This window comes from Ranitomeya variabilis, chromosome 5, assembly GCF_051348905.1.
Source record: "Ranitomeya variabilis isolate aRanVar5 chromosome 5, aRanVar5.hap1, whole genome shotgun sequence".
In the NCBI taxonomy this organism is placed as follows: domain Eukaryota; kingdom Metazoa; phylum Chordata; class Amphibia; order Anura; family Dendrobatidae; genus Ranitomeya; species Ranitomeya variabilis.
In genome coordinates, this window is record NC_135236.1 from 333,606,706 (window position 1) to 333,619,903 (window position 13,198).

A 13,198-nucleotide genomic window follows, 5' to 3' on the forward strand; every position below is an offset into this window, starting at 1 on the left:
AGGGTTGCTGCCTTATAAACACAGAGTCTGCCTTTGGGGGGGTGCTGCCTTATACTACGGAGTCTGCCTTGGGGGGTGCTGCATTATACTACAGAGTCTGCCTGTGGGGAGGTGCTGCCTTATACTACAGAGTCTGCCTGTGGGGGGTGCTGCCTTATACTAGAGTCTGCCTGTGGGGGGTGCTGCTTTATACTACAGAGTCTGCCTGTGGGGGGTGCTGCCTTATACTATGGAGTCTGCCTGTGGGGGGTGCTGCCTTATACTACAGAGTCTGCCTGTGGGGGGTGCTGTCTTATACTACAGAGTCTGCCTGTGGGGGGTGCTGCCTTATACTACAGAGTCTGCCTGTGGGGGGTGCTGTCTTATACTACAGAGTCTGCCTGTGGGGGGTGCTGCCTTATACTACAGAGTCTGCCTGTGGGGGGTGCTGCCTTATACTACAGAGTCTGCCTGTGGGGGGGTGCTGCCTTATACTACAGAGTTTGCCTTTGGGGGTATTGCCTTATACCACAGAGTCTGCCTGTGGGGGGTGCTGCCTTATACTACAGAGTCTGCCTGTGGGGGGTGCTGCATCTGCCTGTGGGGGGTGCTGCCTTATACTACAGAGTCTGCCTGTGGGTGGGGGGTGCCTTATACTACAGAGTTTGCCTTTGGGGGTATTGCCTTATACCACAGAGTCTTCCTGTGGGGGGTGCTGCCTTATACTACAGAGTCTGCCTGTGGGGGGTGCTGCCTTATACTACAGAGTCTGCCTGTGGGGGGTGCTGCGTCTGCCTGTGGGGGGTGCTGCCTTATACTACAGAGTCTGCCTGTGGGTGGGGGGTGCCTTATACTACAGAGTCTGCCTGTGGGAGGCTTCCTTATACTACAGAGTCTGCTTGTGGAGGGTTGCTGCCTTATAAACACAGATTCTGCCTTTGGGGGGTGCTGCCTTATACTATGGAGTCTGCCTTGGGGGGTGCTGCATTATACTACAGAGTCTGCCTGTGGGGGGGGTGCTGCCTTATACTAGAGTCTGCCTGTGGGGGGTGCTGCCTTATACTAAAAAAAATCAGAATAGAAAGCAATAAAAAGTCATGTGCGCGAAAATGGTACCAATAAAAACATCTGCTCGTCCCGCAAAAAACAAGCCATAACATTGGGGCTGTGGGGCAATAGGCCGTCTGCCCTGCTGGTGCATTGCCGCTGTGGCGGTGGTCGCTGCACCATTAGGGCGGTAGGACCCACTACGAGATTTGCCGTGACGTGGCAGTGGGCTTCATACAGTCTGATAAGAATCTTAAACTATGAACCTCATGTTCAGTTATATAAATTTTTGCCTAGTGGCTTTAGATCAGCGTATGATTTTTGGAGGTGCGGTTCATGCTCTTTTTTTCTTTTTGTGCTAAGCATGTTCTTGTCTTTTTCTTGGACAAGCACTCCTCCCATTTAGCACAGGAGACTGCAAAGTAAGGGGTCTAACCCATTTTGGCTCTCACTGAAGAGCTGGAGGAAGGTGAGTTTCAGTGCTCCTTTCATTTTGGTGTGGGTGCTGTGTGGCGGCCATTGTTGCTGTGGCTTTGTGCTGGTGGGGCGGCGTGGTCTGGAGTCATGGGGACCCAGTCTTGCAGCAAGGGTGCTGTGGGGGCAAAAGGCCGTCTGCCCTGCTGGTGCATTGCAGCTGTGGCTGCCGCACGGCTCTGCTCCATTAGGGCGGTAGGACCCACTACAAGGTTTGCCGTGATTTAGCAGTGGGCTTCATACAGTCTGATCAGAATGTTAAACTAAGAACCTCATGTTCAGTTGTATAAATTTTTGCCTAGCGGCTTTAGATCAACATATGATATTTGGAGGTGCGGTTCATGCTCTTTTTTTTTTTTTTTTTTGTGCATAACATGACTCTGTCGGTCGAAATATGGAAAAATTATAGCTCTCAAAAGCAATAAAAAGTGTCTTTTAGTGTGTGACAGCAGCTAATCATAAAAACCCTATATAAATCTGGTATCGCTGTAATCGCACCGACCAGAAGAATAAACTCACCTAATCACTTATATCGCACTTATATTGCAGCATGTGTAAGGGGGTCATAAAAGCAGTCTTGTGCTCCAAACATGTCCCAGTTAAATGAATGTATATTGCCACTTTGAGATATCGTTGAAACTGTGTATTTATACTGTATTCAGTGCTGCTAATTGTACATTGTTGTTAGGGAAAAGTGCAGCAGCTTAGTTATGACACTAAATGGGGATACATTAGGTTATATAGTTAGTTTAGGAGGAGCCAACTGTGTATAGGATAGAAGGTTTACCTGTTTTGAGGGAGTAGAGCCAGGGAACCCGTGCAGCGTGGCTGGACTCCATAACATTTAAGGAAAATAGCCCAGCTGTCCAGGGACCTATAGTGGCCAGCAGCAGAGATAGCAGCAGTGACAACAGTGGTAAGAGCAGAGGCTACTGCAGGAGTCACAGCAGGACAGTAACGCAGGTCGCTCCAAAAATGTGTCAGCTTACTACTTGGGCAGATGCCCTCATGTCTGGTGCAAAACGGACAAGGGAATCCTAAAGGTAGTCAAGCCAGACAGGGAGGACGCTGCGATACCGTGTGGGGCAGGACATCCTGGGAACACACTGAAGGATGCAGGGAAAAGCACAGGGACAGCAAAGGATACATGCTGTGAGGAACCCAAGGTTGATGCTGTAACTGAAATGGACATGCTGCGTATGAGAACAAGTAAAGTTCTATGTTTAAAGGTGGAACCGGACTCTGTCTTTTTGTGTACATCAGAAGAAGTTTTCCTGCAACTCAGCGAGGACTCTGAGAACCAGCAAGTGAGTCAGTGGGACTGTATATATGTGATGTGGGTGGTCAGGGTGCCACTAAGCAGACACCTATGTGGGCCATGACTACGGCCCTGGCTGTCGCTCACACATGCACTAGTTTCCTCCATAAATTGGATGAGACTTACTCATTTAAGTCTGTGGGTGCGAGAAAAAATCAAATGCCACATTACAGTATACAATTTTTACAGATACATTACAATTCTGTAACAAAGGTGCAAATTCTGTGCAAATGGTCTTGTAAATGATTAATAGATGCTGCTGTAAAAATGGATTATATATAGGCTGTGCATGAAAGACAAGTGAGAAAAAAATTGTCCCACTTTTCTGGAAGAAACTCTGAATAATTTTTTATATGCTCGTGTGAACCTAGCCTTAATCTGTAAGATAAATCACTTGTATGCACAAGCACGCTAGTTGTTAAGGGGTCAGTTCTGTCTTTTGAGCAAGTGAACTGCACAGTGACCAAAGATATGGTCATCTGACCAATGCCTTTGCTGTTGAATGGCCTCCAACACACATTGCCTCATATGTTAAAAAAAGAATAATGACATATACTTTTCTTTTTCTTTTCTACCAAACTCTTCGCGATGGAAACGCTTAGTAGTTATTTTGTGGTATATTTTTCAAAACTGGCTAAGTATGCTAGGTTCTGACATCCCAAGAGTTCGGATATGATGCTGGTAGAAGAACCTGGTCCTCGGCAGGCCAGTGACTAGTAGCGTGATTGGTAGTAGTATTTATATTTAGATCTATTTTTATATTGACACTGTGTATTGTTTATTTAAATAAAAATGATAAGTGATTAATTTGATAGGTACTTTAAAAGGTTGTTCAAGGTAAGATACAATCTTTCGTACTTCTTTCGTAAAGAAATTAAGTAATATAAATTCAATCTCTATTCTAGCACAGTGTCCCCAATGTATTGTTTACATCGGCTGAATAAATCATGGCCCATACACTCCATAAGAAAAGTTTATTAGAATTAAATATATACAGATATGTGATATTTTTATAATTATAGCCTACACATCAAGTACAGTCCTTTTAACACTACATTTTGGCCCAACGACTGAGTTCATGATGGAAAAAGCATCTGCCATATAAACAAAGCATAACCATACAACTGTCTTTACCCAACTGAGTCAAAACAGTGTCCTTTAAGACACTCCATTTTTGGGGGGTATAGACTAGAATAGAATTTATTTTACAACTAGATGGAGGCCCAATGCTATTGCATTGGGAGGGCGGTAATATCACGATGGTTGCAGCCTTTGCAGCATTGAGAATCTCTCCCCCCATGTGCTCACCCACCTATCCACTCTCTCTTTCCCCATGTTCTGACTTCTGTCTGTGCTCTCTTCTTTTACCTGTCTACCCTATGTGCTATCCCCCTTGTCTGCTGTCTTTCTCCTTCCTGTACTGTGTTCTCTCCTCATGTGCTGTCCCGTTTGAGCTGTCTCCCCCTGTGCTCTGTCTCTCTCACCCCTGTGCGCTTTCTCTCTACCCCATCTGCTGTCTTCTCATCTCATGTCATCTCTTCTTTCACCTGTGTACCCCATGTGCTCACCCCCATGTGTGCTCTCTCTCTCCACCACTGTGCTGTCTTCTTCCCTCGTGTGTTCTCTCATTTGAGCTGTCTCCCACCTGTGCGTCCTCTTTCCTATGTGCACTCACCCCGCAATGTGTTAAAAGGAAAGCAAAGTAGGTAAAGGTAACATGATATTAACATGGAAATTGTTTTCCCATGAATGAAAGTTCATTTTAAAAATTGTCTCTGTCTGTCCGTGTACAGAATATACCACAGCTCCAGGGTAGGGGAGGAAGCAAAAGACAATACTGACATTACAGCAGGAGATCACAGAGGATACATTTTGTGAGGTAAAATATTGTTTAACCCCTTTCTGACATCAGACATACTATCCCGTTAAGGTGACCTGGACCCATATGACCATCGACGGGATAGTACGTGATACGTGATCAGCCACGCTCACGGGGGGAGCACGGCTGATCGCAGCTGGGTGTCAGCTGATTATCACAGCTGACACCCGGCATTATGTGCCAGGAGTGGTCACGGACTGCTCCCGGCACTTTAACCCCCGGAACACTGCTATCAAACAAGATTGCAGCGTTCCGGTGGCACACTGCATCACCATTGTGACGGACACAGCGCTGTTGGACCCCCGCAGGCACCGCCCACTTCGGTCTGCTTCTGCACTTACTCTACCCTCTACTAAAAGTGTGGTTTTGACAAAGACCAGCCTTGGTCGAAACGTTAACCCTAACTTAAAGTATCCGTCATTATCTCTAACGCTAATAAGCATTCGGTGATGCCTGTACTAATAAAGAATATAATTTCCACGTAAAACTTTCAAGCTTTGAGTGTGCGGCTGTTTTTCTATAAACATTGTGACTTTGTGTGCAGCCTGCACCTTTTTTCTATGCAGAGTGCACCACTTTTCTTGTACTGCCTAAAATTGTTTATCCGGCGGCCGGAGAAAACGGACATAGTGTTTTTGTGTCAGTCGAAAAAATGGACAGTGATGGATCCATTGCAGTCCGTCGTTTGCTAGAATGGAAGCCGATGGATCCGTTGCAGTCCGTCGTTTGCTAGAATGGAAGCCTCTGGCGTCAGATCCGTCAAATGATGGAATCCGGCGACGGATTCCGTTTTTTTTTTAACTGTGCATGCTCCGATTTTTTTAGGATCCAATTAGCTGGATCAGCTAGTCGGATCTGGCGAAAAAATTGATCCCTCACATCAGTTTTTCACAATCTGTGAAGGATCTGTTTTTTTCAACATTCAACGGATTGTGACTAATGGCAAAAAACTGATGTGTAAAAGCAGCCTTAGGGTTAGGGTTGGGACTAAAGTTAGGGTTAGGGCTAAAGTTAGGGTTGGGGCTAAAGTTAGGGTTAGGGTTGGGGCCAAAGTTAGCGTTGGGGCTAGAGTTGGGGTTAGGGTTTGGATTACATTTATGGCTGGGATTAGGGTTAAAGGTGCGTCAGGGTTAGGGGTGAGGTTATGGTTATGGTTGGGCTTAGGCTTAGGGGTGTGTAGGGGTTAGGGTTGTGGTTAGGGTTGGGATTAAGGTTAGGGGTGTGTTCGGGTTAGGGTTGTGGTTATGGTTAGGGTTAAGGTTAGGGGTGTGTTGGGTTTAGGGTTGAAGTTAGAATTGGGGAGTTTCCACTGTTTAGGCACATCAGGGGCTCTCCAAACGCGACACGGTGTCTGATCTCAATTCCAGCCAATTCTGCGTTGAAAAAGTAAAATGGTGCTTCTTCCCTTCTGAGCTCTACCGTGTGCCCAAACAGTGGTTTACCCCCACATATAGGGTATCAGCGTACTCAGGACACATTGGAAAACAGCTTTTATGTTCCAATTTCTCATGTTACCCTTGGGAAAATAAACATTTGGGGCTAAAAAATCATTTTTCTGGGGAAAAAAAATTATTTTTTTATTTTCACGGCTCTGCGTTATAAATTTTAGTGAAACACTTGGGGGTTCAAAGTTCTCACAACACATCTAGATAAGTTCCTTGGGGTCTAGTTTCCAATATGGGGTCACTTGTGGGGGGTTTCAACTGTTTAGGTACATCAGGGGCTCTGCAACCGCAACATGACGCCCGCAGACCATCAAAGTCTGCATTCCAAAACAGCGCTCTTTCCCTTCCGAGCTCTGCCATGCGCCCAAAAAGTAGTTCCCCCTGACATATGGGGTATCAGCGTACTTAGGACAAATTGCCCAACAACTTTTGGGGTCCAATTTCTCCTGTTACCCTTGGGAAAATAAAAAATTGGAGGCAAAAAGATTATTTTTCTGAAAAAAATATGATTTTTTATCTTTAATGCTCTACATTATAATGCACTGGAGGATTCAAAGAGCTCACCACACATCTAGATAAGTTCCTTAGGGGGTTTACTTTCCATAATTGTGTCACTTGTGGGGGGTTTCAATGTTTAGACACATCAGGGGATGTAATAATTATAGGGGATAACTCAGGAGACTCTTTGCGTGGAACAAGACAACTACGGGACACAGTTTTATAAGTGGTAAAGTCTATATTATCACATGGTGATTCAAACAGGTGCAGAGAGAAACTCAAGTCCACAACACTTGGTGCAAATATCAAATGCAGCTCAGCAGTCTATAGGAAACTTCAGAGGAAAATGCAATCATGCAGAAAGTCTATGAAGCACAATTATTCTTGAGGATACTTGACACGAATAAGTCCTTGCTTAGTCCAAAACACAGATAGATATGCTTATAAGGCAGTTCAAATAATATCTTAGCTCAACCAGGGAGGCCTGGGTAATAGTCTCAGGACCTTGCAAAGCAGAAACAGCTTACATGTCCAGCAAATGCAGATGGAAGTAAACATGAGCAGCAGATGAAGGAGGATTACTGGAACTGGTGTATGCAGCAGGCACTCAGAGCAGAGTAGCAGGATCACCACAAAGGTTCACAGGAGCAGGTATATAGCCAGGGAGTCACCAGAGGTCAGGAGCTGGATGCAAGGCAGAATACTCTAGCACAGACTGAAGGCTGGAGTGGAGTTTTATAGCAGAAAGATACAGTGCACATGAGACCAAAGACGCCATCTTGGAAAAGGGCAGTAATGCACAAAAAGGTAATAACAAATGTTCAGAGTCCTGACAGGGGCTCTCCAAACACGACACGGCTTCCGATCTCAAATTTAACCCAATTTTGCATTGAAAAGTCAAAAAGCACTCCTTCCCTTCCAAGCTCTGCTATACGCCCAAACAGTGGTTTACCCCTACATATGGGGTATCAGCGTAATCAGGACAAATTGCACAACAATGTTTGGTGTCCAATTTCTTCTGTTACCCTTGAGAAAATTAAAAATTTGGGTGAAAAGATCATTTTGTGAACAAAATATGATGTTTTATCTTTACGGCTCTCCATTATAAACTTCTGTGAAGCACTTGGGGGTTCAAAGTTCTCATCACACATCTAGATAAGTTCCTTAGGGGGTCTACTTTCCAAAATGGTGTCACTTGTGGGAGGTTTCCACTGATTAGGCACATCAGGGGCTTGCAAAACGCGACATGGCGTCCGATCTCAATTCCAGCCAATTCTGCATTGAAAAAGTCAAACGGTGCTCCTTCTCTTCCAAGCCCTGCCATGCGCCCAAACAGTGGTTTACCCCCACATATGGGGTATCGGCGTACTCAGGGCAAATTGTACAACAACATTTGGTGTTCAATTTCACCTGTTACCCTTGGTAAAATAAAACAAATTGGATCTGAAGTAATTTTTTGTGAAAAAAGTTAAATGTTCATTTTTTTAAAAAATTCCAAAAATTTCTCTGAAGTACCTGAAGGGGGTGCAGTTTTTAGAATGATGTCACTTTTGGGTATTTTCTATCATATAGACCCCTCAAAGGGACTTCAAATGTAATGTGGTCCCTAAAAAAAATGGTGTTGTAAAAATGAGAAATCGCTGGTCAACTTTTAACCCTTATAACTCCCTAACAAAAAAAAATTTGGTGATGTAAAGTAGACATGTGGGAAATGTTACTTATTATGTATTTTCTGTGACATATCTATGTGATTTAAGGGCATAAAAATTCAAAGTTGGAAAATTTTCGACAAATTTCAGTTTTTTTTCACAAATAAACGCAAGTCATATCAAAGAAATTTTACCACTGTCTTGAAGTACAATATGTCATGAGAAAAGAATGTCAGAATCACCAGGATCCGTTGAAGCGTTCCTGAGTTATAACCTCAAAGGTCAGAATTGTAAAAATTGGCCCGTTCATTAACGTGCAAACCACCCTCTGTGGTAAAGGGGTTAAAAACAGCCAATTAAATATTTTACCTGACAAAATGAATCCTCTGTGATCCCCTGCTGTAATGTCAGTATTGTCTTTTGCTTCCTCCCCTGCTAAGGAGATGTGGTATGCTCCGTACACGGTCAGACATAGACAATTTTTAAACTGAACTTTCGTTCGTGGGAAAACCACTTTAATGTGACCGGCTTCCTCTGCCTGTAGACACGTCGTGTATCTGCCGCCGGGATCAGCCAAATGATTCACCGCACCTGTGAGTAATTCGTGCAGGCGCAGTAAATCAGACTGCCGCCATCTTTGTGCAGACAGATAGCGGCGGTCACCTTTAAACTGCGCATGCGATACTCCTGTACAAAGATGGCGGCGGCCAGTGAATCATTCGGCTGATCCAGGCGGCGGTGTGTTTGCGACGGTGTTCCACTGGTGGTACCGTGCAAGAGGCTGCTTATGGCGTATACAGTGTGTGTGTGTGTGTGTAGGGTGCGTATGGTATATACAGTGTGTTTGTGTGTGGTGCGTACGGCGTATACAGTGTGTGTGTATGTGTGTGTGTGTGTGTGGTGCAACGGTGTTCCGCTGTTGGTACCGCGCAAGAGGCTTGTACCACCAGCAGTTTCCATATTGAGACACTCATCACTTGGGTGTCCCAATATAGAGGTCGGTGAACTTCCGCCGCTTGGAATGCTGGGATCCATGTTATGATCCTTAGTGGCTGAGGATCATGAATAGACCAGCAAGTGAATAAACTAAGGACAAGCTCTAGGGAGATGGTAACTGGACTGATCGCAAATCTGAACCTATCCAAAACAACTAGAGGTAGCCGGTGAACGTGCCTAAAAAATTCCTAGACGTCTCGAGCCAGCCTGAGGAACTAGCTACCCCTAAAGAGAAAGAAAGATCTCGCTTGCCTCCAGAGAAATAATCCCCAAAGATATAGAAGCCCCCAACAAATATTAACGGTGAAGTTAGAAGAAGGCACATACGTAGGGATGAAATCAGATTCAGCAAAAGAGGCCCACTAGTACTAGAAAGCAGAAAATAGAGCAGGGGTCTATGCGATCAATAAAAAACCCTTACAAAATATCCATCCTGAGATTACAAGAACCCACGCACCAACTAATAGTGTGTGGGGAGAAACTCAGTCCACTAGAGCATCCAGCAAGCGAGGAAATCACATTTTAGCAAGCTGGACAAGAAAACATGATAAACACTGCTGATCAAAAAATGAGCAAACAAAACTTAGCTTTGTCCTGGATGGACTGGGAGCAAGGTAGTCAGAAGGAATCTGAGTAGCACTGATTACATCGAAAGCCGGCCACAAGAGGAAGTAAAACAGAGCTATATAGGAACCTCCCAGAGGATAACGAACCAGCTGATAGCCAGAGACCAGCAGGATAACAAACAAAGCCACCAGGGGGAGCACAAAGCAAAAATCACACCATACCACCAGTGACCACAAGAGGGAGCCCGAAAACAGAGTTCACAACAGATCCAGACACATCTGGATGGAACAGGATGTGAAGACACTACAAGGTCAGTATATATTAAGATGGGAACCTGTGGGTGATCACATCACACTGTATGTCTATAGATTTGAATACAGTACACCACTTCTCCAAAGACGTACGTCACGGATGTAATGAACCTAAACGATTTTGCCATGGAGCACAATATAATACAATTCTCCTTTATGTACTTGATTATGTGCTAGAATGCACACATGTATGTGCCTTCAGCCTGAAATTGCACAGTTAATATCACTATGCATCTGTTTATTGGGCTCCTAAAATAAATTCCACTGTTGGACCCTATTTACCCCAGTCTGACACTGACCAGACACCCCAATGTGCTGACAGGCTGCATTGCTTTGATTAAAATGGATTTGGGCGTGGGGTCCTGCAGAGTAGATGGTGCGTTCAGGGGGAGGGGAAAAAGTTGTTTATAAGTGGAGAAAGATGCAAACTCCTACAAAAAAGTTATAGTATAAAGTGATATATTCTTCTCTACTACAGATTTATTCATCAAAGTCTGTTGAAATGACAGTCATTATTTAATAAATTAACAGTAGCTTTCAGTTTGGTTATGTGCACACGTTGCAGATTTTCCTGCAGAATTTTCTGCACAGAATCTACACCTCTTGGCAGGAAATGCAGGTAAAAATCCGCGCTTTTTTTAATGCGTTTTTTATGCGAATTTGATGTGTTTTTTCATGCGCATTTGTATGCGTTTTTGTAACTTAAATAAAGATCTATCATTTAATAAAAAAAAAGTATTGTGATGTCATTTTTTTGTCCAACCTCTAATTTTACAAACTCCATGGAAGAATAGTGTTCACACACACACACACACGCACACACACACACACACAGACAGATAGAGATAGATAGACAGATATATCAATAGACAGATAGATAGACAGATATAGATAGATAATAGATCGATAAAATGGTACATAAATATTTAAAGACACACACACACAAAATCTGCACGCAATATCTTTAATTAAAAAAAAATGACGTGGGCTCCCGCACAATTTTCTGCACCCCCTGAGGGAAAGCCGATGGCCGGGGCCGATATTTTTAGCCTGGGAGGGGGTTAATACCCATGGATCTTCCCAGGCTATGAATATCAGCCCGCAGCTGTACATTTAGCCTTTACTGGCTATTAAAATAGGGGGACCCCCCCAAAAAAATGAATAATTAATAGCCAGAAAGGCTATGCAGACAGCTGCAGGCTGATATTCATAGCCTACAGAGGGGCCATGGATATTGCCCCCCTTGGCTAAAAATACCACCACCCAGCCACCCCAGAATTGGCGCATTTGTACGATGCACCAATTCTGGCACTTAGCCTCTCTCTTCCCACTGCCCTGTAGCAGTGACATATGGGGTAATAAGGGGTTAATGTCACATTTGGTTGTAAGGTGACATTAAGCCTGGTTAATAATGGAGAGGCATCAATAAGATGCCTAGCCATTATTAATACTATAGTTATAAATGGGTTAAAAAAAACACAGCCAGAAAAAGGTATTTTAATGAAATATAACACTACATATTTTTTCATAATTTTCATTCCACGCCTAATCCAATCAAAGCCATCGATCACCTGCAAAAAATTAAAAAAACAAACACAAATACTCAATGTTCCGACGCAATCCCTCTTTAAGAACGAGTGTCCCACAACGATCTCCCCTATAGAGAGGTCACATCAGCAGATGTGACCGCTCTATAGGGCCTCTGATGACACACTGACCGGAGATAACCCTCCTGGAGTATCATCGGAGTTCACTTTATGGCACCACAGCCGTGAAAAAATTCTTACGCTGTAGTGCTGCAAGTGGCAGGTGATCTCAGGTGAACTCGGGTAACCTGTCGGCGGCAGAGTGATACAGTGCAGAGGATTATCTCTGTCACTGTATTACCGTAGCCCCTGGAGAGCGGTCGCATCTGCTGATGTGACAGCTCTCCACGGGAGATCGTCATGGGACAATCATTATTAATTGGATTACGTCGGACACAGGGAGTATATTGTTTGTTTATTATTTTAATTTTATTTGCAGATGATCGATGGCTTCGGGGATTAGGTGTATATGGTAAGTATGTACTATATGTGTACTGTATGTGTTTTTTTTGTTTTTTTTTCATTCAACACATTAGCCGGATGATGGAACTACTTTCCCATCATTGGCTAATGGTGTCACTGTAGCAGACATAGCCGGATGGGAGCAGTAGTCCCATCAGATGATGCCTGCCTACACACAGACACACACACACAGCCCCGCACACACACAGCGCCGCAGACACCCGCAGACCCCCGCACACAGACACAGATTCACGCAGACAACGGCACACACATACACGCACATAGCTCTGCCCACACTCCGCCCACACACGTCCCTCCTCCCGATCTGCAGCATTTCTAGCACCCACATCCGCAGCAAATCTGTAGATATTTTTTACTTCTGTGGTTTTGCTGCGGATGTGCCTGACTCAATGGAAGTCAATGGGTGAAGAAACGCTGCAGATCCGCAAAAAGAATTGACATGCTGCGGAAAAAAAACCCGCTGCGTTTCTGTGCGGATTTTTCCGCAGCATGTGCACAACAAATCTCCATTTCCCATAGATTAACATTGGCTGTGCACTACACTGCGGATTTGATGCAAAAAATGCTGTGTATCCGCATTTAAATCTGTAATGTGTGCACATAGCCTTAGAAATATGTATTCCAATCTTTTCAGTAACTTACTGAATAGTATATTTTCTCATGAGCCTAATCTTACCTCTTGCACAAGGTGCCATGTGAGACCATGGTTGGTTGAGTACTCCAACTTCACTTGATTGTCCATATGTGGAGTGAACTTCTCACCACATCCCATTACCAAGTTAAACTGTATCATATAAGATGCTCCAATCTGCATGGACTGTGTCTCCACATAACGTGTACTAGTAGATTGTTTAGAGTCTCCTGTAAAACTTTTAAGAACAACACAACACTTGTTAAATATTTTTACTCCACATCTTCAAAACTCTGGAAAGGATAAAATACAAAACTTATTTTTTAAATTAATTT

General features: G+C 44.0%; 1 protein-coding gene across 4 annotated transcripts in view; it reads right to left on the minus strand.

Moving 5' to 3' along the window:
• Positions 1-13,198, minus strand: part of RELN (reelin) — a 1,394,857-nt gene that overhangs the window by 319,620 nt on the left and 1,062,039 nt on the right. For all 4 annotated transcript variants that reach the window (XM_077264737.1, XM_077264736.1, XM_077264735.1 and 1 more), the window contains exon 21: positions 12,909-13,101. In XM_077264737.1, coding sequence (XP_077120852.1) covers positions 12,909-13,101 — 193 coding nt within the window. The remainder of the gene's footprint in view (positions 1-12,908; positions 13,102-13,198) is intronic.